Source organism: Gorilla gorilla, chromosome 19 (assembly GCF_029281585.2).
Source record: "Gorilla gorilla gorilla isolate KB3781 chromosome 19, NHGRI_mGorGor1-v2.1_pri, whole genome shotgun sequence".
NCBI classification, from domain to species: domain Eukaryota; kingdom Metazoa; phylum Chordata; class Mammalia; order Primates; family Hominidae; genus Gorilla; species Gorilla gorilla.
Genome location: NC_073243.2, coordinates 31244078 through 31271956, shown reverse-complemented (window position 1 = coordinate 31271956; position 27879 = coordinate 31244078). Strand labels below are relative to the sequence as shown.

The following is a 27879-nucleotide window of genomic DNA, read 5'->3' as shown; positions in this document are numbered from 1 at the left end:
TTAGTAGATTCAAACACATCTGATGATCTGTTTTGCAACATCTTTCCTGCCTCCATCTTGATGGGTTGCTCTCTAGGCCTGTTGCACAACTCTCTTCCTGGACTGCCCTTTTACAGTCATCTGTGAATTGCATTTGTCTCTTCTGTGTGGGTAGTAGCCTCTTTTTCTTGGATTTCAGGTTTTCCTTTTTCTTGGTGTCTCCCTTATATTGGCAGAGTATGTTTTTGAGTAGCTTCCTGAGAGAGACAGAATGGGATGCACATATTTTGGGTTCTTGCATGGTCAACCATTTTTTTATTTAACCCTCACATTTATGATAACCAATCCTTTGATTGTGACCTGTTATATCTCTTTGGAAGCGTTTATATTTATTCAACAAGTATGTATTGAGCACATTTATGTGCCGGGCACTGGTCAAGACATTTTGAATATATAGGTGAACAAAAATACAAGATTCATGTCCTTATAGAGCTTAAATTCAGGGAGGGAGGAGTTGTTCAACAGCAAATATAATAAATAAATTATACAAAACATTGGGAGTTTGTAAAGTAAATAACTGCTTTAGAAAAGAGAAAAAAGAGCAGGCTGGGGTGGGAAGTTCAGGAATGTTGGGGAAAGGAGAGGTAGGGGATGCAGACTGTAGTATTAAATGGGGTGATCCTCCCTTCAACCATTCAGGTATTCTGAATTTTCACAATGATGTTGGTTGGTAAGAGTTTTTCATTCATGTGTTGGGCCCCAAATGGGCCCTTTCCATTTGGAGACCATATCCGTGGTTTATTTGACTATTTCTTCTTTCCCTCCCTTCCTTCTTTCTGGACTTCTTTTATTAGAATATTAAACCTCATTAGATTGATTCTCTAATTTCTAATATTTTCTCTCCTGTTTTCTATCCCTTTCTTTCTGTTCTGTTTTCTAGGATATTTTCTCAACTTTATTTTATAACACGTTGATTGCATTTTTAAAAATAAACATTTTATTTTGGAACAGTTTTAGATTTACAGAATTATTGCAGACAGTATAGAGTTCCTATATACTCCACACCCAGTTTATTATTAACATCTTAGATTAATATGGTACATTTGTTATAATTAGTGAACTAGTATTGATACTTTATTAACTAAAGGCTATACTTTATTCACATTTCCTCATTTTTCCTCTAATATGCTTTTTCTGTTCCAGGATCCCATCCAGGATACCACATCAGATTGAGTAGTCCTGTCTCCTTAGGCACCTCTTGATTGTGATAGTTCTTAGACATTCCTTGTTTTTGATGCTCTTGAAAGTTTTGAGGATTACTGCTCAGATGTTTTGTAGAATGTCAGTTGGGATTTGTCTCATGTTTTTCTCGTTATTATATTGGGGTAATGTGTTTCGGAGAGAAAGACAACAGAGATAAAGTACAATTTTCATCAATACATACTGTCAGTGTGACTTGCCACTTTTCTTTTTTTTTGAGATGGAGTCTCCCTCTATCGCCCAGGCTGGAGTGCAGTGGTGCGATCTCAGCTCACTGCAACCTCTGCCTACCGGGTTCAAGCGATTCTCCTGCCTCAGCCTCTTGAGTAGCTGGGATTACAGGCACGTGCCACCACAGCCGGCTAATTTTTGTATTTTTAGTAGAGACGGGGTTTCGCCATGTTGATTAGGCTGGTCTCCAACTCTTGACCTTGTGATCTGCCCGCCTCAGCCTCCCAAAGTGCTGGGATTACAGGCGAGAGCCACCACGCCCGGCCAACTTGCCACTTTTAATGTTAACCTTGATCGCTTGACTTGAGGTAGTGTTTGTTAGGTTTCTTCACTTTGAAGTTAGTATTTTCTTTTTTTCTCCCTTTCTGTATTCTTTACTAGAAAGTCACTGTGCGCTGCACACTTAAGGAATGGGGAGTTCTACTTCCTTGAGAGCAAAGAGTCTAAATAAATTATTTGGATTTTTTTTTATTTTTTTGCATGGGAGATTTGTCTTTTCCCCAATTATTTATTCAATCATTTACTTAACGTCAGTATGAACACATAGATTTTTTTTTTTTTTTTTTTGAGACAAAGTCTCGCTCTGTTGCCCAGGCTGGAGTGCAGTGGCGTGATCTCGGCTCACTGCAACCTCCGCCTCCTGGGTTCAAGCGATTCTCCTGCCTCAGCCTCACAAGTAGCTGGGATTATAGGCATGCAGCACCATGCCCGGCTAATTTTTGTGTTTTTAGTAGAGACGGGGTTTCACCATGTTGGCCAGGATGGTCTCGATCTCTTGACCTCAGGTGATCGCCCGCCTCGGCCTCCCAAAGTGCTGGGATTACAGGCGAGAGACACTGCGCCCAGCCGATTTTTTTTTTTTTTTTAATGTGTTGGGTTATACTTCAGTACTGCTCTTTTATTTTGTCCCAGCTTTGGCCTTTGGGAGCTCTTTCACTTGGGTCTTGTATCTCTTTGACATACTCCCATTGTTGTATGTGTGTACATCAACTTTTACTTTCTGGCATTACAAGATGCTCTGTGCTCATTTTGTTTATTTCCTGCCCTAGTTTTAGAAACAGCCATTTTTCCAAGGAGACTTGGTTCCTTTTGTTGGAGAATTTTATTAGAAACCAAGATCTGGGTGCTAAGTATGTTCGTTGCCCCTGGGATGTTATTGCTTCTAGGCCCTCTAAGCTGACAAACACAAGGAGATATGTTAGTATATGTGTTTATACTAACCTGTATTACACATATCTGCAAATATTTCTGTGTGTGACCATCGGTATCCATATTAAGCTGAACATGAATTTATATTGATGTCTTCAGTTCAAATCCATTACCATATAGATTATTTTACCTTCCTCCCCTGCCATAACGTCCTCCTTCAACAGGGAGAAACTTGGCTTCCATGATCAGTCGTCCATTTACTTACTTGTTCAATTTCAGTATACAGATATAGTGATTTCAGAATTGTTAACCTGTACCACCACGGAAAACAACTTTATCAACTAGGGTAGAGTGCCTGTCTTTTCTTTCTTTAGTCTTAAATATTCCACTCATTTCCAAAGGTCAGCACCTTATTCCTACGTCCCCTGTGATGAGGTTGTTTCATACATTTGGAATATAGTTAGACTTTTTGTCGCAGTCTGCATGCCAATCTAGGATCCCCCAGTCTCCTAAATAATTTTTTGAAAATTTGCATGTTGAGGTTTATTCCTTATGCTTTGAAGTTATATGGGTATTAACATGTGATTATCTTATATTCACCATTACTACCCTAAAAAGTCTGTGCTTCACATATCCAACTCTCCCCCACTTTAAACCACTGGCTATCATTGGTGTTTTACTGTCTCTGTAGTTTTACCTTTTCTAGAATGTTACATAATTAGAATCATGTAGTATGTAAATTCTTTCACTTGGCAGTATACATTAAGATTCACTCGTGTTTTTGTGGCTTGATAGCTTCTTTCTTTATATCACTGAATAATATTCCATTGGATAGATGTGTGATGGTTTGTTCATCCAAATACCTAATGAAGTACATCTTGATTGCTTCCAGTTTTTGGCAGTTATGAATAAACCTGTTTATATGCATTCACATCCAAGTTATTGTGTGAATGTAAATTTTCAAATCAGATGAGTAAATACCTAGTAGCATGATTGCTGGATTATATGGTAGTATTAAGTTTTGTAAGAGACCGCCAAATAGTCTTCCAAAGCAGCTATACCCTTTTGCATTCTCACTGGCAATAATAAGATTTTCTCTTGTTTGGCATTGTCACAGTGACATTCTAGTAGATGTGAAGTGGATATCTCATTGTTCTAATCTGCAGTTCCCTAAAGACAAATGATGTTCAGCACTTTTCATATTCTTATTTTCCATCCTTATATCTTCTTTGGTAAGATGTCCATTCAGAACTTTTGCCAATTTTAAAATTGGATTGTTTTCTTTCTTCTTTTCCTTTTCTTTCACTTTTTGCCTTTTCTCTCCTTTCCTTTCCTTTCCCCTCTTCTCTTTCTCCTCTCCTCTCTCCTTTCTCCTCTCCTCTTTCCTTTCCCCTCCTCTTTGCTCTTTCTTTTCCCTTCCCTTCCCCTCCCCTCCCTCCCCTCCCCTCCCCTGCCCTCCCCTCCCCTGCCCTCTCCTCCCCTCCCCCTCCTTTCTTTTCGACAGGGTCTGACTCTGTTGCCCAGGCTGGAGTGCAGTAGCACACTCATACCTCACTGTAACCTTCAACTCCTGGGCTCAAGCTATCCTCCCATCTGAGCCTCTCAAGTAGCTAGAACTATAGGTATGCACCCCCACACCTAACTAATTTTTAATTTTTTTCTTAGAGATGAGGTTTCTCTATGTTGCCCAGGCTGGTCTTGAATTCCTGGCCTCAAGTGAACTTCCCACCTCAGCTTCTTAAAGTGCTGGGATTACAGGTGTGAGCCACTGTGCCTGGCCTTGGATTATCTTCTTGTCAAATTTTAAGAGTTCTTTATAGAGTTTTAGATACAAGTCCTTAATCAGATATGTGTTTTGCAGATATTCCAGTCTATGGCTTATCTTCTTATTCTCTTAACAGTATCTTTTGCAGAGTGCAAGTTTTACATTTTAATAAGATCAAATTTACCATTTTTTTCTTTCATGGATCATGGTACTGGTATTGTATTTAAAAACTCCTCACCAAACCCAAGGTTATGTAGATTTTCTCCTGTGTTTTCCTGAAGAAATTTTACAACTTTGAATGTTAAGTTTAGGTTACCCACTTTGAATATGTTTTTATATAAGGTGTAATGTCTGTGTCTAGGTTCATATTTTTCATAGAGATGTCCAGTTTTTTCAGCACCTGTTATTGAAAAGACTGTCCATTCTCCATTGAATTGCCTTTGCTCCTTTGTCAAAGATCAGTTCACTATATTTGTGTGGGTTTTTTTGGGGGGGGGTCTTATTTTTTTTATGCAGGGTCTCACTCTGTTGCCCAGGCTACAGTGCAGTGGTGTAATCATGGCTCTCTGCAGCCTCAGCCTCCCTGGTTTCAGCTGATTCTCCCACCTCAGCCTCCCAAGTAGCTGGGACTACAGGCGCATGGCACCATGTCCAGCTTATTTTTTATGTTTTGTGGAGACAGAGTTTCTCTATGTTGCCCTGGCCGGTCTTGAACTCCTGGGCTCCAGCATTCTGCCTGCCTCTGCCTCCCAAGTGCTGGGATTATAGGCGTGAGCCAACCATGCCTGGCCATTTCTGGGGTCTATTCTGTTTTATTGATCTACGTGTCTGTTCTCTTGCCAATACCAAATTGCCCTGATTACTAGAACCTTCTTGTGCATCTTTAAATTAGGTAGTGTGAGTCCTCCAACTTTGTTCTCCAGTATCACTTTAGCTATTCTAGATTCTTTGTCTTTTCTTATTTTTATTTTTAGTAGAGACAAGGTTTCACCATGTTGGCCAGGCTGGTCTCGAACTCTTGACCTCATGATCTGCCTACCTCAGCCTCCCAGAGTGCTGGGATTACTGGCATGAGCCACTGCGCCTGGCTGATTCTTTCTCTTTTCATATAAACTTCAGGATTAGTTTCTTGAGGCCTACAGAGTAGCTTGCTAGGATTTTAGTTGGGATTGCACAAGAATCTAGAGATCAGGTTGGGAAGAATTCATATCTTTGGTTTTTTTATTGTTTTGTTTTATTTTTTTGAGACAGAGTCTCACTCTGTCACCCAGGCTGGAGTGCAGTGGTGTGATCTTGGCTTACTGCAACATCCGCCTCCCGGGTTCAAGCGATTCTCCTGCCTCAGCCTCCTGAGTAGCTGGGATTACAGGCACACTCCACTACGCCTGGCTAATTTTTGTATTTTTAGTAGAGACGGGGTTTCACTATGTTGGTCAAGCTGGTCTTGAACTCCTGACCTCGTGATCTGCCCACCTTGGCCCCCCAAAGTGCTGGGATTACAGGCGTGAGCCAGCGCGCCTGGCTTTTTTTTTTTTCTTTTGAGACAGAGTTTAGCTCTGTCACCCAGGCTGGAGTGCAGTGGCACAATCTCAGTTCACTGCAACTTCTGCCTCCCAGGTTCAAGGGATTCTTTTGCCTCAGCCTCCTGAGTAACTGGGATTATAGGCGTGCACCACCATGCCCAGCTAATTTTTATTTTTATTATTATTTATTATTATTTTTTATTACACTTTAAGTTCTAGGGTACATGTGCACAACGTGCAGGGTTGTTAACATATGTATACATGTCCCATGTTGGTGTGCTGCACCCATTAACTCATCATTTACATTAGGTATATCTCCTAATGCTATCCCTCCCACATCTCCCCACACCACGACAGGCCCTGGTGTGTGATGTTCCCCTTCCTGTGTCCAAGTGTTGTCATTGTTCAATTCCCATCTATGAGTGAGAACATGCGGTGTTTGGTTTTTTGTCCTTGCGATAGTTTGCTGAGAATGATGGTTTCCAGCTTCATCCATGTCCCTACAAAGGACATGAACTCATCCTTTTTTATGGCTGCATAGTATTCCATGGTGTATATGTGCCACATTTTCTTAATCCAGTCTATCATTGATGGACATTTGGGTTGGTTCCAAGTCTTTGCTATTGTGAATAGTGCCGCAATAAACATACATGTGCATGTGTCTTTATAGCAGCATGATTTATAATCCTTTGCGTATGTACCCAGTAATGGGATGGCTGGGTCAAATGGTATTTCTAGTTCTAGATCCCTGAGGAATCGCCACGCTGTCTTCCACAATGGTTGAACTAGTTTACAGTCCCACCAACAGTGTAAAAGTGTTCCTGTTTCTCCACATCCTCTCCAGCACCTGTTGTTTCCTGACTTTTTAATGATCGCCATTCTAACTGGTGTGAGACGGTATCTCATTGTGGTTTTGATCTGCATTTCTCTGATGGCCAGTGATGATGAGCATTTTTTCATGTGTTTTTTGGCTACATAAATGTCTTCTTTTGAGAAGTGTCTGTTCATATCCTTCGCCCACTTTTTGATGGGGTTGTTTGTTTTTTTCTTGTAAATTTGTTTGAGTTCTTTGTAGATTCTGGATATTAGCCCTTTGTCAGATGATTAGACTGCAAGACTTTTCTCCCATTTTGTAGGTTGCCTGTTCACTCTGATGGTAGTTTCTTTTGCTGGGCAGATGCTCTTTAGTTTAATTAGATCCCATTTGTCAGTTGTGGCTTTTGTTGCCATTGCTTTGGTGTTTCAGACATGAAGTCCTTGCCCATGCCTATGTCGTGAATGGTATTGCCTAGGTTTTCTTCTAGGGTTTTTATGGTTTTAGGTCTAACATTTAAGTCTTTAGTCCATCTTAAATTAATTTTGTATAAGGTGTCAGGAAGGGATCCAGTTTCAGCTTTCTTTTTATGGCGAGCCAGTTTTCCCAGCACCATTTATTAAATAGGGAATCCTTTCCCCATTTCTTGTTTTTGTCAGGTTTGTCAAAGATCAGATGGTTGTAGATGTGTGGTATTATTTTTGAGGGCTCTGTTCTGTTCCATTGGTCTATATCTCTCTTTTGGTACCAGTACCATGCTGTTTTGGTTACTGTAGCCTTGTAGTATAGTTTGAAGTCAGGTAACGTGATGCCTCCAGCTTTGTTCTTTTGGCTTAGGACTGTCTTGGCAATGCGGGCCCTTTTTTGGTTCCATATGAACTTTAAAGTAGTTTTCTTCCAGTTCTGTGAAGAAAGCCAGTGGTAGCTTGATGGGGATGGCATTGAATCTATAAATTACCTTGGGCAGTATGGCGATTTTCATGATATTGATTCTTCCTATCCATGAGCATGGAATGTTCTTGCATTTGTTTGTGTCCTCTTTTATTTTGTTAAGCAGTGGTTTGTAGTTCTCCTTGAAGAGGTCCTTCACGTCCATTGTAAGTTGAATTCCTAGGTATTTTATTCTCTTTGAAGCAATTGTGAATGGGAGTTCACTCATGATTTGGTTCTCTGTTTGTCTGTTATTGGTGTATAAGAATGCTTGTGATTTTTGCACCTTAATTTTGTATCCTGAGACTTTGCTGAAGTTGCTTATCAGCTTAAGGAGATTTTGGGCTGAGACAATGGGGTTTTCTATATGGGGTTTTCCTTTTCTTGTCTTATTGCACTAGCCAAGGCTTTCTGTATTATGTTGAATAGGAGTCATGAGAGAAGATATCCTTTGCTTGATCCCAATATTTGAGGGAAGGCAGTTTCTTATTAAGTATACTGTTAATTGTAGATATTTTATACTTATTCTTTATCAAATTGAAGAAGTTTCCCTCTACTCATAGTTTGCTAAGAGTTTTTCTCATGAATGGATATTGTTTTTGTTTTGTTTTGTTTTTGAGACAGAGTCTCGCTCTGTTGCCCAGGCTGGAGTTCAGTGGCGTGATCTCGGGTCACTGCAACCTCCGCCTCCCGGATTCAAGCAATTCTCCTGCCTCAGCCTTCTGAGTAGCTGGGATTACAGGCGCCCGCCACCATGCCAGGCTAATTTTTGTATTTTTAGTAGAGATGTGGTTTCACCATGTTGGCCAGGCTGGTCTCAAACTCCTGACCTTGTGATCTGCCCGTCTCAGCCTCGCAAAGTGCTGGGATTACAGCCATGAGCCACTACGTCCAGCCTGGATATTGTTTTTATTAGCATCAATTTATGTGATTATATATGTCTTCCTTAGTTTGTTAATATGGTAGATTATATTGATTAATTTTGAAATGTTGAACCAGCCTTGCATACCTGGATAAATCATATTGGTCATGATGTATAATTTTTCAGTACATTGTTGGATTCAATTTGGCACCATTTTCTTGAGCATTTTTATACCTATGTTCATGGGCAATATTGGTCTGTAGTTTTCCTTTCTTGCAGTGTCTTTATCTGGTTTTGATATTAGGATAATGCTGGTCTTACAGTATAAGTTAGAAGTGTTCCCTCTGCTGCTTTTTTCTGGAAGAGATTATAGAGAATTGGTATTATTTTTTCTTTAGATGTTTGGCAGAATTCAGCAGTGGATCCATCTGGATCTGGTGATTTATTTTTATGGGACGTTATTAATTATTTATTTAATTTTTAAAATAGATATAGGGATTTTGGGTTATCTATTTCTCCTTGTATGACTTTTGGCCATTTATATCATTTGAGGAATTGGTTCATTTCATCTAAATTACCAAATTTGTGGGCAGAGTTGTTAATAATATTCCTTTATTATCTTTTTTGTATCCGTGGCATCAGTAGTGATGACTCCTCTTTTATTTCTGAAATTGATCATTTATGTCTCTTTTAATTAGCCTGGATTATCAATTTTATTGGTCTTTTAAAGGAATGAGTTTTTTGTTTTATTGGTTTCCTCTATTTCTCTATTGTTTTCCTGTTTTAAATTCCATTGATTTCTGCTCTAATTTTATTTTTATTTTTTATTTATGTTTTGAGATGGAGTCTTGCTCTGTTGCCCAGGCTGGAGTGCAGTGGCAAGATCTCAGCTCACTGCAAGCTCCACCTCCCAGGTTCACGCTGTTCTCCTGCCTCAGCCTCCCAAGTAGCTGGGACTACAGGCACCCGCCACCATGCCTGGCTAATTTTTTTTGTATTTTTTAGTAGAGACGGGGTTTCACTGTGTTAGCCAGAATGGTCTCGATCTCCTGACCTTGTGATCCGCCCACCTCGTCCTCCCAAAATGCTGGGATTACAGGCGTGAGCCACTGCGCCCGGCTGATTTCTGCTCTAATTTTTATTTTCCTACTTGTTTTAGGCCAAAATTATTTTTGTTTTTCTAGTTTCCCAAGGTGGATGCTTATTGATTTTAGATTTTTTTTCTTTTACTTTTTCTTTTTTTTTTTGAAATGAAGTTGCACTTTTGTTGCCCAGGCTGGAGTGCAATGGCGGGATCTTGGCTCACTGCAGCCTCCACCTCCCAGGTTCAAGTGATTCTCCTGCCTCAGCCTCCCGAGTAGCTGAGATTACAGGTGCCTGCCACCATGCCCAGCTAATTTTTTTTTTTATTTTTTTTTATTTTTTTATTTTTTATTGATCATTCTTGGGTGTTTCTCGCAGAGGGGGATTTGGCAGGGTTACAGGACAATAGTGGAGGGAAGGTCAGCAGATAAACAAGTGAACAAAGTTCTCTGGTTTTCCTAGGCAGAGGACCCTGCGGTTTTCCTAGGCAGAGGACCCTGCGGCCTTCCGCAGTGTTTGTGTCCCTGGGTACTTGAGATTAGGGAGTGGTGATGGCTCTTAACGAGCATGCTGCCTTCAAGCATCTGTTTAACAAAGCACATCTTGCACTGCCCTTAATCCATTCAACCCTGAGTGGATACAGCACATGTTTCAGAGAACACAGGGTTGGGGGTAGGGTCACAGATCAACAGGATCCCAAGGCAGAAGAATTTTTTCTTAGTACAGAACAAAATGAAAAGTCTCCCATGTCTACCTCTTTCTACATAGACACGGCAACCATCCGATTTCTCAATCTTTTCCCCACCTTTCCCCCCTTTCTATTCCACAAAACCGCCATTGTCATCATGGCCTGTTCTCAATGAGCTGTTGGGTACACCTCCCAGACGGGGTGGTGGCCGGGCAGAGGGGCTCCTCACTTCCCAGTAGGGGCGGCTGGGCAGAGGCGCCCCTCACCTCCCGGACGGGGCGGCTGGCCGGGCAGGGGGCTGACCCCCCCCCACCTCCCTCCTGGAAGGGGCGGCTGGCCGGGCAGAGGGGCTCCTCACTTCCCAGTAGGGGCGGCCGGGCAGAGGCGCCCCTCACCTCCCGGACAGGGCGGCTGGCCGGGCGGGGGGCTGACCCCCCCACCTCCCTCCCGGACGGGGCGGCTGGCCGGGCAGGGGGGCTCCTCACTTCCCAGTAGGGGCGGCCAGGCAGAGGCGCCCCTCACCTCCCAGACTGGGCGGCTGGCCAGGCGGGGGGCTAACCCCCCCACCTCCCTCCCGGACGGGGCGGCTGGCCGGGCGGGGGGCTGACCCCCCCACCTCCCTTCCGGACGGGGCGGCTGCCTGGGCGGGGGGCTGACCCCCCCACCTCCCTCCCGGACGGAGCGGCTGGCCGGGCAGAGGGACTCCTCACTTCCCAGTAGGGGCGGCCGGGCAGAGGCGCCCCTCACCTCCCGGACCGGGCGGCCGGCCAGGCGGGGGGCTAACCCCCCCACCTCCCTCCTGGACGGGGCGGCTGGCCGGGCGGGGGGCTGACCCCCCCCACCTCCCTCCCGGACGGAGCGGCTGGCCGGGCAGAGGGGCTCCTCACTTCCCAGTAGCGGCGGCCGGGCAGAGGCGCCCCTCACCTCCCGGACCGGGCGGCCGGCCAGGTGGGGGGCTCACCCCCCCCACCTCCCTCCCGGATGGGGAGGCTGGCCGGGCGGGGGGCTGGCCCCCCCACCTCCCTCCCGGACGGGGCGGCTGGCCGGGCGGGGGGCTGACCCCCCCACCTCACTCCGGGACGGGGCGGCTGGCCGGGCTGGGGACTGACCCCCCCACCTCCCTCCCGGACGAGGTGGCTGCCGGGCGGAGACGCTCCTCACTTCCCAGATGGGGTGGCTGCTGGGCGGAGGGGCTCCTCACTTCTCGGACGGGGCGGCCGGGCAGAGACGCTCCTCACATCCCGGACGGGGCGGCAGGGCAGAGGTGCTCCCCACATCTCAGACGATGGGTGGCCGGGCAGAGACGCTCCTCACTTCCCAGATGTGATGGCGGCCGGGAAGAGGCGCTCCTCGCTTCCTAGATGGGATGGCGGCCGGGCAGAGACGCTCCTCACTTTCCAGACTGGGCAGCCAGGCAGAGGGGCTCCTCACATCCCAGACGATGGGCGGCCAGGCGGAGACGCTCCTCACTTCCCAGACAGGGTGGCGGCCGGGCAGAGGCTGCAATCTCGGCACTTTGGGAGGCCAAGGCAGGCGGCTGGGAGGTGGAGGTTGTAGCAAGCCGAGATCACGCCACTGCACTCCAGCCTGGGCACCATTGAGCACTGAGTGAACGAGACTCCGTCTGCAATCCCGGCACCTCGGGAGGCCGAGGCTGGCCGATCACTCGCGGTTAGGAGCTGGAGACCATCCCGGCCAACACAGCGAAACCCCGTCTCCACCAAAAAAATACGAAAACCAGTCAGGCGTGGCGGCACGCACCTGTAATCGCAGGCACTCGGCAGGCTGAGGCAGGAGAATCAGGCAGGGAGGTTGCAGTGAGCTGAGATGGCAGCAGTACCGTCCAGCTTCGGCTCGGCATCAGAGGGAGACCGTGGAAAGAGCGGGAGAGGGAGACTGTGGGGAGAGGGAGAGGGAGAGGGAGAGGCAGAGGGAGAGGGAGAGGGAGAGGCCCAGCTAATTTTTGTATTTTTTAGTAGAGACGGGGTTTCACCATGTTAGCCAGGCTAGTCTCGAACTCCTGACCTCAGGTGATCCACCCACCTTGGCCTCCCAAATTCTTTTTCAATATATGCATTTTTAATGCTGTCACTGTCCCTTAAACAGTGCTTTCACTGCAGCTCACAAGCCTTGCTTGAATTTTAAGATTTCTGCGATCAGGTTCCATGACCTTTTTTTGTTCTCTATGTATAGTTCTTATTTATGGCTTCCTGTTCCTGTTTCGTGGTTGCATTGCTTTTTTGTCTCTGAGAATATTAATTAGCTTCTTTGAAGTTTTATTCTGCCTCCTGCATTGTGTCTTCCTCCAAATTCCTTTTTTTTTTTTTTGAGACAGGATCCTGCTCTGTTGCCCAGGCTGGAGTGCAGTGGTGTGATCTTGATTCACTGCATCCTTTGCCTCCTGGGATCAAGTGATTCTCCTGCCTCAGTTACCTAAGTAACTGGGATTACAGGCATGCACCACTATGCCCAGCTAATTTTTCTACTTTTAGTAGAGACGGGGTTTCACCACGTTGGCCAGGCTGGTCTCGAAGTCCTGACCTCAAGCAGTTCACCTGCCTTGGCCTCCCAAAGTGTTGGGATTACAGGTGTGAGCCATCACACCTGGCCTCCGAATTCCTTTTGTTTGTTTGGTATCTGTTTATTTTGTGCACTCTTCTATGTGCGTGGTATAACCACAATTTAAAAATTGAAACAAAAAAGGTAACATGCTTTATTGAATTAAGATGCCATACCAATGTTATTGAAAATTCTTCTGAAGTGTACCTGTTAGTTTTAAGTTTGTTGCCAGCATAATTATTGTTCATTTGAAAGTGACCTTTGCTCTCTGGCTGTTCTATCTTTGGGGTTTAGTAGTTTTACAATAGTGTGTCTAAATGTGGATTTCTCTTTGTATCGTCTGGTGTAATATGTTACCTGTATCTGTTGAGTTGGCTTTTTCATCAATTCTGGAAAAACTCCCAGCATTATCTTTTCAAATATAGTTGTTCCATGCTGTCTTTTCTCCTTAGAGTACTCCATTCTCATTTTGTCTTCAATACCTTTTAACCTAGTTTTTGTATTTTTCTCTTCCTCGTCCCTCTGGGCATGACTTTAGGTAATTTCTTCAGATAGGTCTTCGATGTCATTCAGTTCTCTCTTAAGCTCTGCCTAATTTTCAAGCCCATTTTTAAAGTATCTCTTATTTATTTATTTGTCTGGACCTCAGATGTCCTTAGTTGATGGCACACAATCATAATTAGTTCTTGTAAAAACCCTCTCATTTGTTTATTGTCTTTTACTCCCGTTTCCCCTTCCTAGTCCCCACGCTAGGTAGCCAAACAGATGTGTTTAATAATGTATATTCTTTTGTTTGTATTTATTATTACAAATTTGTATAGTTTCATTGTATTTTTAAAAAGTAACAGTTTGCAATGGATTGGAGGTGTAAGAAAAATATTTACCATAGGCAGTTTGAGGAATGTTGCTGTACAGTGTTTCACCTTCCAGGATTAGCTTAGTTGATTGCTTTCTTTTTATGTCATTTAACTTGTCCCTTATGCTTGACTTTCCTGTAAACATGCAGTTAGTTTGATTAGATTCAGATTCAGTTTTTTTTAGGCAGTAATATTTTTTAGGTGATATTGTTCTTCCACATTTATTGATGGTGAAATTGATTGTTGGGTTTGGATGTGTTGACTTGATCCCACCATTATAAAGCTCCCCGTAAACCTTTTTCTCTAGCCTTGTAAACATCCATTTATAGCCATTGCCTAGTCTGTTTATTGCATTCGGGATTATGAAGAGATGAATTAAAAATTTTTAACATCCTTTTGTACTTATTAACTGGAATTCTTATCTAAAGAACTTTTAATCAGTAATTACTTTGTTACAAAGTATATTTTGTAAATAAAGGGCGGGATAAATTTTTCTGTTTTAATGACAAAGCTTTATTGAAATATAACAGAGGCTTAATCACATCATATACCATGCTCATGATTTGGAAATTTCAATATTATTAAGGACAGTGTTCCCCGGATTGAGATATATATGTGTGTGTGTGTGTGTGTGTGTGTGTGTGTGTGTGTGTGTGTGTGTGTGTGTGTGTGTGTGTGTGTGTGTGTGGTGTGTGTGTGGTGTGTGTGTGTGTGTGTGTGTGTGTGTGTGTGTGTGTATATATATAAAATTAAATTTAAAGTTCCAGGATACATGTGCAGGATGTGCAGGTTTGTTACATAGGTAAACGTGTGCCACGGTAGTTTGCTGCACCTATCAACCCATCATCTAGATATTAAGCCCCACATGCATTATTTATCCTGATGCTCTCCCTTCACCACCTCCCCCCCCCTACCCCAGCAGGCCCCAGTGTGTCTGGTTCCCCTCCCTGTGTCCACGTGTTCTCATTGTTCAGCTCCCACTTATTTTAAGTGAGAACATGAGGTGTTTGGTTTTCTGTTCTTGCATTAGTTTGCTGAGAATAATGGCTTTTAGCCTCATCCATGTACCTGCAAAGGACATGATATTGTTCCTTTTTATGACCACATAGTATTCTATGGTGTTATATATACTACATTTTCTTTATCCAGTCTATCATTGATGGGCATTTGGGTTGATTCCATGTCTTTGCTATTGTGAACATACACATGCATGTATCTTTATAATAGAATGATTTATATTCCTTTGGGTGTATACCAGTAATTGGATTTTGCTGTGACAAATGGTATATCTGATTCTAGGTCTTTGAGGAATCGCTACACTGTCTTTGCATAGAAGTGTTCCTATTTCTCCACAGCCTCACCAGCATCTGTTGTTTCTTGACTTTTTAATGATTGCCATTCTGACTGGCCTGAGATGGTATCTCATTGTGGTTTTAATTTGCATTTCTCTAATGATCAGTGATGTTGAGCCCTTTTATGTTTGTTGGCCACATAAATGTCTTTTTTTTTTTCCTTTTTCTGGAGAACGGGGTCTCGCTATATTGCCCAGGCAGGTCTCAAACTCCTGGGCTCAAGCTATCCTCCTGCTTCTTGCCTCCCTGAGAGCTGGGATTACAGGTGTGAGCCACCGCGCCCGGCCACACATAAATGTCTTCTTTTGAAAAGTGCCTGTCATGTCCTTGGGTAGGATAAATTCTTGATTTTTTTACTTTAATTGATCAATTCTCAGAATAATTGGTTAGTGCCCTGCTAACCCTCCAATGAGTGGTATGTTTTGTTTTTGTCTTTAGTATGATTTGATCTTTTGTTTTTTTAAAAAAAATCTATTTGATTTGTGTTTAGTCCTTCACAGTCTTCATTCATTTGATGCTCAATTGTCCCATTTAAGCCAGTGCCCTTCAACTTGGCTTTTGTCCTTTGGATATTATCCCATTACTTATTGACAGATTCCTGTGAGGTTTCTCGGGCTTATTTGGTGGAGTTTCTGTTCCAGACCAGAGGTTCGTCTACTTTTTTCATCTTTTCATAAAACTAACTTTTAGTTTTCTTGTGCCTCTGTCATATGCTTTTTTTTTTTTTTTTTTTTTTGGAATTTTTGCTCTTAGTTTATTAGTTTTCAGTCTTTCTTCTTTTGTAGTGTAAGTGTCTGAGGTGGCCAGGTGCAGTGTCTCATGCCTGTAATCCCAGCACTTTGGGAGGCTGAGATGGGCAGAAGACTTGAGGTCATCGAGACAGCCTGGCCAAAATGGTGAAACCCCCACTCTTCTAAAAAAGGTTCAAAAGTTAACTGAGCCTGGTGGTGCACGCCTGTAATCCCAGCTACTCAGGAGGCTGAGGCAGGAGAATCACTTGAACCTGGGAGATGGAGGTTGCAGTGAGCCAAGACAGCATCACTGCACTCTAGCCTGCGTGACAGAGTGAGACTCCATCTCAAAAAAAAAAAAAAAAAAAAAAAAAGATGCGGTTCCAAGATGGCCGAATAGGAACAGCTCCAGTCTACAGCTCCCAGCGTGAGCGACACAGAAGACAGGTGATTTCTACATTTCCAACTGAGATTTGAAGAGAGCAGCAGTTCTCCCAGCACGGAGTTTGAGAAGTGAGAACGGACAGACTGTCTCCTCAAGTGGGTCCCTGACCCCCGAGTAGCCTAACTGGGAGGCACCCCCCAGTAGGGGCAGACTGACAACTCACACGGCCGGGTACCCCTCTGAGACGAAACTTCCAGAGGAATGATGAGGCAGCAACATTGCTGTTCAGCAACATTCACTGTTCTGCAGCCTCACCTGCTGAAACCCAGGTAAACAGGGTCTGGAGTAGACCTCCAGCAAACTCCAACAGACCTGCAGCTGAGGGTCCTGACTGTTAGAAGGAAAACTAACAAACAGAAAGGACATCCACACCAAAACCCCATCTGTACGTCACCATCATCAAAGACCAAAGGTAGACAAAACCACAAAGATGGGGAAAAAACAGAGCAGAAAAGCTGAAAATTCTAAAAATCAGAGCGCTTCTCCTCCTCCAAAGGAACGCAGTTCCTCACCAGCAACGGAACAAAGCTGGACAGAGAATGACTTTGATGAGTTGAGAGAAGGCGGCTTCGGACGACCAAACTTCCCCGAACTAAAGCAGGAAGTTCGAACCCATCGCAAAGAAGCTAAAAACCTTGAAGAAAGATTAGACGAATGGCTAACTAGAATAACCCATGTACAGAAGTCCTTAAATGACCTGATGGAGCTGAGAACCATGGCATGAGAACTACATGACAAATGCACAAGCTTCAGTAGCCGATTCGATCAACTGGAAGAAAGGGTATCAGTGATTGAAGATCAAATGAATGAAATGAAGCAAGAAGAGAAGTTTAGAGAAAAAAGAATAAAAAGAAACGAACAAAGCCTCCAAGAAACATGGGACTGTGTGAAAAGACCAAATCTACGTCTAATTGGTGTACCTGAAAGTGACTGGCAGAATGGAACCAAGTTGGAAAACACTCTTTAGGATATTATTCAGGAGAACTTCCCCAACCTAGCAAGGCTGGCCAACATTCAAATTCAGGAAATACAGAGAACGCCACAAAGATACTCCTCGAGAAGAGCAACTCCAAGACACATAATTGTCAGATTCACCAAAATTGAAATGAAGGTAAAAATGTTAAGGGCAGCCAGAGAGAAAGGTCAGGTTACCCACAAAGGGAAGCCCATGAGATTAACAGCTGATCTCTCAGCAGAAACTCTACAAGCCAGGAGTGGGGGCCAATATCAACATTCTTAAAGAAAAGAATTTTCAACTCAGAATTTCATATCCAGCCAAACTAAGCTTCATAAGTGAAGGAGAAATAAAATCCTTTACAGACAAGCAAATGCTGAGAGATTTTGTCACCACTAGGCCTGCTGTACAAGAGCTCCTGAAGGGAGCACTAAACATGGAAAGGAACAACCGGTACCAGCCACTGCAAACAACATGCCAAATTGTAAAGACCATCGATGCTAGGAAGTAACTGCATCAACTAACGAGCAAAATAACCAGCTAACATCATAATGACAGGATCAAATTCACATGTAACAATATGAACCTTAAATGTAAATGGGCTAAATGTTTCAGTTAAAAGACACAGACTGGCAAATTGGATAAAGAGTCAAGACCCATCAGTGTGCTATATTCAGGAAACCCATCTCACGTGCAGAGACACACATAGGCTCAAAATAAAGGGATGGAAGAAGATATACCAAGCAAATGGAAAACAAAAAAAGGCAGGGGTTGCAATCCTAGTCTCTGATAAAACAGACTTTAAACCAACAAAGATCAAAAGAGACAAAGAAAGCCATTACATACTGGTAAAGGGATCAATTCAACAAGAAGAGCTAACTATCCTAAATATATATGCACCCAATACAGGAGCACCCAGGTTCATAAAGCAAGTTCTTAGAGACCTACAAAGAGACTTTGACTCCCACACAATAATAATGGGAGACTTTAACACCCCACTGTCAACATCAGACAGATCCACGAGACAGAAAGTTAAAAAGGATATCCAGGAATTGAACTCAGCTCTGCACCAAGCAGACCTAATAGACATGTACAGAACTCTCCACCCCAAATCAACAGAATATACATTCTTCTCAGCACCACATTGCACTTATTCCAAAATTGACCACATAGTTGGAAGTAAAGCACTCCTCAGCAAATGTAAAGAACAGAAATTATAACAAACTGTCTCTCAGATCACAGTGCAATCAAACTAGAACTCAGGATTAAGAAACTCACTCAAAACCGCTCAACATGGAAACTGAACAACCTGCTCCTGAATGACTACTGGGTACATAATGAAATGAAGGAAGAAATAAAGATGTTCTTTGAAACCAACGAGAACAAAGACACAACATACCAGAATCTCTGGGACACATTCAAAGCGTGTGTAGAGGGAAATTTATAGCACTAAATGCCCACAAGAGAAAGCAGGAAAGATCTAAAATTGACACCCTAACATCACAATTAAAAGAACTAGAGAAGCAAGAGCAAACCCATTCAAAAGCTAGCAGAAGTCAAGAAATAACTAAGATCAGAGCAGAAATGAAGGAGATAGAGACACAAAAAACCCTTCAAAAAATCAATGAATCCAGGAGCTGGTTTTTTGAAAACATCAACAAAATTGATAGACTGCTAGCAAGACTGATAAAGAACAAAAGAGAGAAGAATCAAATAGACGCAATAAAAAATGATAAAGGGGATAACACCACCGATCCCATAGAAATACAAACTGCCATCAGAGAATACTATAAACACCTCTGTGCAAATAAACTAGAAAATCTAGAAGAAATGGATAAATTCCTGGACACACACACCCTCCCAAGACTAAACCAGGAAGAAGTTGAATCCCCGAATAGACCAATAACAGGCTCTGAAATTGAGGCAATAATTAATAGCTTACCAACCAAAAAAAGTCCACGACCAGATGGATTCACAGCCAAATTCTACCAGAGGTACAAGGAGGAGCTGGTACCATTCCTTCTAAACTATTCCAATCAATAGAAAAAGAGGGAATCCTCCCTAACTCATTTTATGAGGCCAGCATCATCCTGATACAAAAGCCTGCAGAGACACAACAAAAAAAAGAGAATTTTAGACCAATATCCCTGATGAACATCGCTGCAAAAATCCTCAATAAAATACTGGCAAACCGAATCCAGCAGCACATCATAAAGCTTATCCACTGTGATCAAATGGGCTTCATCCCTGGGATGCAAGGATGGTTCAACATATGCAAATCAATAAATGTAATCCAGCATATAAACAGAACCAAAGACAAAAACCACATGATTATCTCAATAGATACAGAAAAGGCCTTTGACAGTATTCATCAGCCCTTCATGCAAAAAATTCTCTATAAATTAGGTTTTGACGGGACGTATCTCAAAATAATAAGAGCTATTTATGACAAACCCACAGCCAATATCATACTGGATGGGCAAAAACTAGAAGCATTCCCTTTGAAAACTGGCACAAGACAGGGATGCCCTCTCTCACCACTCCTATTCAAATAGTGTTGGAAGTTCTGGCCAGGGCAATTAGGCAAGAGAAAGAAATAAAGGGTATTCAATTAGGAAAAGAGGAAGTCAAATTGTCCCTGTTTGCAGATGACATGATTGTATATTTAGAAAGCCCCATCGTCTCAGCCCAAAATTTCCCTTAAGCTGATAAGCAACTTCAGCAAAGTCTCAGGATAGAAAATCAATGTGCAAAAATCACAAGCATTCTTAGATACCAATAACAGACAAACAGAGAGCCAAATCATGAGTGAACTCCCATTCACAGTTGCTTCAAAGAGAATAAAATACCTAGGATTCCAACTTACAAGGGATGTGAAGGACCTCTTCAAGGAGAACTACAAACCACTGCTCAACGAAATAAAAGAGGACACAAACAAATGGAAGAACATTCCATGCTCATGGATAGCAAGAATCAATATCATGAAAATGGCCATACTGCCCAAGGTAATTTATAGATTCAATGCCATCCCCACCAAGCTACCACTGGCTTTCTTCACAGAATTGGAAAAAACTACTTTAAAGTTCATATGGAACCAAAAAAGAGCCCACATTGCCAATTCAATCCTAAGCCAAAAGAACAAAGCTGCAGGCATCACGCTACCTGACTTCAAACTATACTACAAGGCTACACTAACTAAAACAGCATGGTACTGGTAACGAAACGGAGATATAGACCAATGGAACAGAATAGAGCCCTCAGAAATAAAACCACACATCTACAACCATCTGATCTCTGACAAAAACAAGAAATGGGGAAAGGATTCCCTATTTAATAAATGGTGCTGGGAAAACTGGCTAGCCATATGTAGAAAGCTGAAACTGGAATCCCTTCCTTACACCTTATATGAAAATTAATTCAAGATGGGTTAAAGACTTAAATGTTAGACCTAAAACCATAAAAACCCTAGAAGAAAACCTAGGCAATACCATTCAGGACATAGGCATGGGCAAGGACTTCATGTCTGAAGCACCAAAAGCAATGGCAACAAAATGCAAAATTGACAAATGGGATCTAATTAAACTAAAGAGCATCTGCCCAGCAAAAGAAACTACCATCAGAGTGAACAGGCAACCTACAGAATGGGAGAAAATGTTTGCAATCTACTCGTCTGACAAAGGGCTGATACCCAGAATCTACAAAAAAACTCAAACAAATTTACAAGAAAAAAACAAACCAACAACCCCATCAACAAGTGGGCGAAGGATATGAACAGACACTTCTCAAAAGAAGACATTTATGCAGCCAAACAACACATGAAAAAATGCTCATCATCACTGGCCATCAGAGAAATGCAAATCAAAACCACAATGAGATACCGTCTCACACCAGTTAGAATGGCGATCATTAAAAAGTCAGGAAACAGGTGCTGGAGAGGATGTGGAGAAACAGGAATGCTTTTACACTTGGTGGGATTGTAAACTAGTTCAACCATTGTGGATGTCAGTGTGGCGATTCCTTAGGGATCTAGAACTAGAAATACCATTTCACCCAGCCATCCCATTACTGGGTATATACCCAAAGGACTTTAAATCATGCTGCTATAAAGACACATGCACACATATGTTTATTGTGGCACTACTCACAATAGCAAAGACTTGGAACCAACCCAAATGTCCATCAATGATAGACTGGATTAAGAAAATGTGGCACATATACACCATGGAATACTATGCAGCCATAAAAGAGGATGAGTTCATGTCCTTTGTAGGGACATGGATGAAGCTGGAAACCATCATTCTCAGCAAACTATCACAAGGACAAAAGACCAAACACCGCATATTCTCACTCGTAGTTGGGAATTGAACAATGAGAACACCTGGACACAGGAAGGGGAACATCACACACCAGGGCCTGTCGTGGTGTGGGGAGATGTGGGAGGGATAGCATTAGGAGATATACCTAATGTAAATGATGAGTTAATGGGTGCAGCACACCAACATGGGACATGTATACATATGTTAACAAACCTGCACGTTATGCACATGTACCCTAGAACTTAAGGTATAATATAAAAAGTATATTAAAAAACTCCAGAGAAGTTTATAGAAAGAGATGACATGTAAACCCTGCTGAAAAATAGTTTCATTTGTTATAATATAATTGTCTTCCACTAAAAAAAAAAAAAAAAAAAAAAGCATTTAAGGCTCTAAGTATCTCTTGAAGTACCACTTTTCCTGAATCCCAGAGTTTTTATGTGCATTATTTTTATGTGTTTGTAGTTTGATATGTTGTATTTATAAGTAGTTTTAGCTTTCCATTATGAATTCTTCTTTGACCCATGAGTTATTTAGGTAAGTGTTTAAAAATTTACAATAGTTTATATATGCAAATATTATGTTGTTAGAGTTGGTTTTCATGTCATTTTTACATATACAGGGGCAGTTTCCCCAACTAAATTGTATATTCCTTAAAGCAGCACTCTTAAATTTTATTTCTGTGTCAATTTCTTGACTGTGTTTCCTGGCATGGAATACATGGCATAAAATTTATGTTATGTAATTAAATGAAATATTATTATACTTTCTATTTTTTAGGCATACAAGAATTAAATTCTGAATAAGTCTGCAGGTAGGATGGACAGTTATTTTAAAGCAGCTGTCAGTGACTTGGACAAACTCCTTGATGATTTTGAACAGAACCCAGGTTTGTTGATTTTCCATTTTTGCCGCTAATGGGATTTAAAAATATCTGTAATTAAGTTATCTCAGGTATACAGTAATATTAGCAAAATTTTCTTTCAATTTTGGTCACATTGTTATCTTCTGCAAAAAGTTCATTTATTTCATAATAAGATGTTAGTTGATTCTTAGACTGAGTGGGACCCATAGCCAGAAACAGAAGTAAGGAACCTAGAAAGTTTTTTTCTAGATACAAATTAGCTATAAGACAGACATTTCTTTTCTTTTCTTTTTTTTTTATTTTTGAGACAAAGTCTCATTCTGTCTCCCAGGCTGAAGTGCAGTGGCACAATCAGAGCTCAGTGCAGCCTCAACCCCCCAGGCTCAAGCATTTCTCCCACTTCAGCCTCCAAGTGGGACCATAGGTGCATGCCACCATGCTGGCTAATTTTTCAGTTATTTGCAGAGACAGGATCTTCCTATGTAGCCCAGGCTGGTCTCGAATTCCGGGGTTCAAGTGATCCTCCTGCCTCAGCCTACCAAAATGTTGGGATTATAGGCATGAGTCATGTACTTGGCCCCAGAAAGACCAACATATGAGCAAGCTAAAAGCAACTTGAGAGTTCTGCATGAATTGATATTTCATTACAACAAGAGACAGTATTTTATTTTATTATTATTTCTTTTTTGAGATGGAGTTTCACTGTTGTTGCCCAGGCTGCAGTGCAGTGGCGCCATGTCAGCTCACTGCAACCTCCGCTTCCCAGGTTGAAGCACTTCTTCTGCCTCAGCCTCCTGAGGAGCTGGGATTACAGGCACCCGCCACCATGCCTGGCTAATTTTTTGTTTCTTTCTTTGTTTCTGAGGCAGAGTCTCACTCTCTTGTCCAGGCTGGAGTGCAGTGGCACGATCTCGGCTCACTGCAACTTCTGCCTCCCAGGTTCAAGCGATTCTCCTGCCTCAGCCTCCCGAGTAGCTGGGACTACAGGTGCCCACCACCATGCCCAGCTAATTTTTGTATTTTTAGTAGAAACGGGGTTTCACCATATTGGCTAGGCTGGTCTCGAACTCCTGGCCTTGTGATCCACCCGCCTCAGCCTCCCAAAGTGCTGGGATTACAGGCCTGAGCCACCAGGCCCGGCCTAATTTTTGTATTTTTGGTAGAGATGGGGTTTCACCATGTTGGCCAGGCTAGTCTGAAACTCCTGGCCTCAGGTTATCCGCCTGTCTCAGCCTCCCAAAGTGCTGGGATGATAGGCGTGAGCCACCACGTCTGGGTGTTATTTTCTTTAAAATGAAGACGAGGAAACTGGAAGTCAGAACAAAGATGTTAGATTATTTTTCAGTTCTTCCTTAGTCTGGTTTTTATAGTGCAACTAAGTTTCTTTTTTTTCTAAGAGACAGGGTCTTGCTCTTTCACCCTGGCCAGAGTGCAGTGGTGCAGTCATAGCTCACTGCAGCCTTGAATTCCTGCCCTCAGGCAATCCTCTCACCTCAGCCTTCTGAGTAGCTGGGACCACATGTGTGTGCCACCATGCCCGGCTAATTTAAAAATGTGTATATTTTTTACAGATGGGGTCTCACTGTGTTGCTCAGGCTGGTCTTGAACTCCTGATCTCAAGTTATCCTCCGACCGTGGCTTCCCAAAGTGCTGGGATTACAGTTGTAAGCCACCATTCCTGGCCACAACTAAGTTATTTTTTTGAGTGGAGTTTTTATCACTTTATGATACCTACATTCAAAAGTAAAATCCAGAAAGTAATTTAAAGTCAAATAAAAATAGCTTTGGGTTCTCTCTCCTACTACCTTGTGAAGAAGTGCTTCTCCTTTGCCTTCTGCCGTGATTGTAAGTTTCCTGAGGCCTCCCTAGCAATGCAGAACTATTGGCTTCTTTTATCTGGATGTGGCTGTGGCCATCAACAGCTCCAGATTCACACTGAGAAGTCTCCTTCCTTTCTTCAAATTTGGAGTAACAGGAGAATGCCTCTAAGTGGCCCATCTTGAAACCATCACATGCCCATCACTGTGGCCATAGCGTGTGATGCTACTACAATTGGCAACCTCAATTAGAGCACCACAGGGGAGTGAGGGTAGGATCCAGGTGACAGAAAAATGAACAAGTAGAAAGCCAACTTGAGGAGTCCTCCCAAACAAAGCAAAGATCAAGGAGATCAAATTATCAGAGCAACTATGCATGAGATCAAGATCTAAGGACATTCATTTATGCAGTCAGTCATTTCTTGAACACTTAAGTTTCAGGAATTATTTTAAGCAATGGGGGTGTAAGTCAGAAAAAAAAGAGACAAGGTCCCTGCACTTGTGACACTTACTTTCTAGTTAATTGAAACAGCCAATAATCACAAACAAGATAATTTCAGATAAAAATAAATGCTCTAAAGGAAATACAAAAATAGTTTTGGAGGTGATTTGTATTTTGCAAAAGGATAATCTATGTTCTTTTAAAAAAGTGTATTTAGTTTAGGAGTCTTGGGAATCGTAATATGTTTAATAATTTTTATTTGATTTAAGTCTCCCGAATAACACTGTTTCTCTATTTCAGATGAACAAGATTATCTCCAAGATGTACAAAATGCATATGATTCTAACCACTGCTCAGTTTCTTCAGAGTTGGCTTCCTCACAGCGAACTTCATTGCTCCCAAAAGACCAAGAATGTGTTAATAGTTGTGCCTCATCAGAAACAAGCTATGGAACAAATGAGAGTTCCGTGAATGAAAAAACACTCAAGGGACTTACTTCTATACAAAATGAAAAAAATGTAACAGGACTTGATCTTCTTTCTTCTGTGGATGGTGGTACTTCAGATGAAATCCAGCCGTTATATATGGGACGATGTAGTAAACCTATCTGTGATCTGATAAGTGACATGGGTAACTTAGTTCATGCAACCAATAGTGAAGAAGATATTAAAAAATTATTGCCAGATGATTTTAAGTCTAATGCAGATTCCTTGATTGGATTGGATTTATCTTCAGTGTCAGATACTCCCTGTGTTTCTTCAACAGACCATGATAGTGATACTGTCAGAGAACAACAGAATGATATCAGTTCTGAATTACAAAATAGAGAAATCGGAGGAATCAAAGAATTGGGTATAAAAGTAGATACAACACTTTCAGATTCCTATAATTACAGTGGACCAGAAAATTTAAAAGATAAAAAGATCTTTAATCAGTTAGAATCAATTGTTGATTTTAACATGTCATCTGCTTTGACTCAACAAAGTTCCAAAATGTTTGATGCCAAAGACAAGCTACAACACAAGAGCCAGCCATGTGGATTACTAAAAGATGTTGGCTTAGTAAAAGAGGAAGTAGATGTGGCAGTCATAACTGCCGCAGAATGTTTAAAAGAAGAGGGCAAGACAAGTGCTTTGACCTGCAGCCTTCCGAAAAATGAAGATTTATGCTTAAATGATTCAAATTCAAGAGATGAAAATTTCAAATTACCTGACTTTTCCTTTCAGGAAGGTAAGACTGTTATAAAACAATCTGCACAAGAAGACTCAAAAAATTTAGACCTTAAGGATAATGATGTAATCCAAGATTCCTCTTCAGCTTTACATGTTTCCAGTGAAGATGTACCATCCTCATTGTCCTGTCTTCCTGCATCTGGGTCTATGTGTGGATCATTAATTGAAAGTAAAGCATGGGGTGATTTTTTACCTCAGCATGAACATAAAGATAATATGCAAGATGCAGTGACTATACATGAAGAAATACAGAACAGTGTTGTTCTAGGTGGGGAACCATTCAAAGAGAATGATCTTTTGAAACAGGAAAAATGTAAAAGCATACTCCTTCAGTCATTAATTGAAGGGATGGAAGACAGAAAGATAGATCCTGACCAGACAGTAATCAGAGCTGAGTCTTTGGATGGTGGTGACACCAGTTCTACAGTTGTAGAATCTCAAGAGGGGCTTTCTGGCACTAATGTCCCAGAGTCTTCTGATTGTTGTGAAGGTTTTATTAATACTTTTTCAAGCAATGAGATGGATGGGCAAGACTTAGATTACTTTAATATTGATGAAGGCGCAAAAAGTGGCCCACTAATTAGTGATGCTGAACTTGATGCCTTTCTGACAGAACAGTATCTTCAGACCACTAACATAAAGTCTTTTGAAGAAAATGTAAATGACTCTGAATCGCAAATGAATCAGATAGATATGAAAGGCTTAGATGATGGAAACATCAATAATATATATTTCAATGCAGAAGCAGGAGCTATTGGGGAAAGTCATGGTATTAATATAATTTGTGAAACAGTTGATAAACAAAATACAATAGAAAATGGCCTTTCTTTAGGAGAAAAAGGTACTATTCCAGTTCAACAAGGGTTACCTACCAGTAAGTCTGAGATTACAAATCAATTATCAGTCTCTGATATTAACAGTCAATCTGTTGGAGGGGCCAGACCTAAGCAATTGTTTAGCCTTCCATCAAGAACAAGGAGTTCAAAGGACCTGAATAAGCCAGATGTTCCAGATACAATAGAAAGTGAACCCAGCACAGCAGATACCGTTGTTCCAATCACTTGTGCTATAGATTCTACAGCTGATCCACAGGTTAGCTTCAACTCTAATTACATTGATATAGAAAGTAATTCTGAAGGTGGATCTAGTTTCGTAATTGCAAATGAAGATTCTGTACCTGAAAACACTTGCAAAGAAGGCTTGGTTTTGGGCCAGAAACAGCCTACTTGGGTTCCTGATTCAGAAGCTCCAAACTGTATGAACTGCCAAGTCAAATTTACTTTTACAAAACGACGACACCATTGCCGAGCATGTGGGAAAGTAAGTTATAAAAATCTTTAAGTCTTTTGTTCTTTTGAGACATTTTAAACAAATACAATGTGATAGAAAAGGCTGATTAACAGATAATTACAAGATTGAGTTAGTTTAAAATCAGTGTTTTTCATCTACCAGTCAGGGAAATATATAAAGCAGTGTCATTTTGCAGATTGCTTGATGGTTGAATAAATGTTACATTGTCAGCGGCATTAATTACATGCTGGGAAATGAGAAACAGTTATTTAATTACTAATTTTTGTGACATTTAAGAATATTTGTTCTTATCTCTAATATTGACACATTAAATATTCCAGATTTGGTCAGATTCCCCTTTGTCCTCGAACATTTAATTTAAGACCAATCTACAGCTAGTGTTGTGATCAATGCCCAGGGAAACACTCCAGAGCAAATTGGCTTCCACAGGGTTCAGAATACTGAAGCTGACCTTGAGTTCTGACTGATAACAGTCAAGATAAAAAGATTGTCTATAAATTCTAAGGGTTGCCCATAGAAATCCTATTACATTTTTATTCAGATTTTTCAGTAATATGTTGGTTTCAGATCAGTCCTATTTTTTTTTAACAAAGTAACATTTTACTTTAAAAAGTTTTAAACGAAGAACTACAGAGAACTTTTTAATATTATAAACTTATTCATTAAAGATAGTTTTTGTTCCCTTTCCAATGAACAGAATTGATTTAAAGGAA

At 41.7% G+C, this 27879-nt stretch overlaps 1 protein-coding gene across 6 annotated transcripts in view; it reads left to right on the top strand.

Moving 5' to 3' along the window:
- ZFYVE16 (zinc finger FYVE-type containing 16) overlaps positions 1 to 27879 on the top strand; it is a 74321-nt gene that overhangs the window by 7179 nt on the left and 39263 nt on the right. For all 6 annotated transcript variants that reach the window (XM_055366945.2, XM_055366943.2, XM_019013615.4 and 3 more), the window contains 2 exons: positions 22280 to 22388; positions 24924 to 27175. In XM_055366945.2, coding sequence (XP_055222920.2) covers positions 22319 to 22388; positions 24924 to 27175 — 2322 coding nt within the window. In that variant the 5' untranslated portion in view covers positions 22280 to 22318. The remainder of the gene's footprint in view (positions 1 to 22279; positions 22389 to 24923; positions 27176 to 27879) is intronic.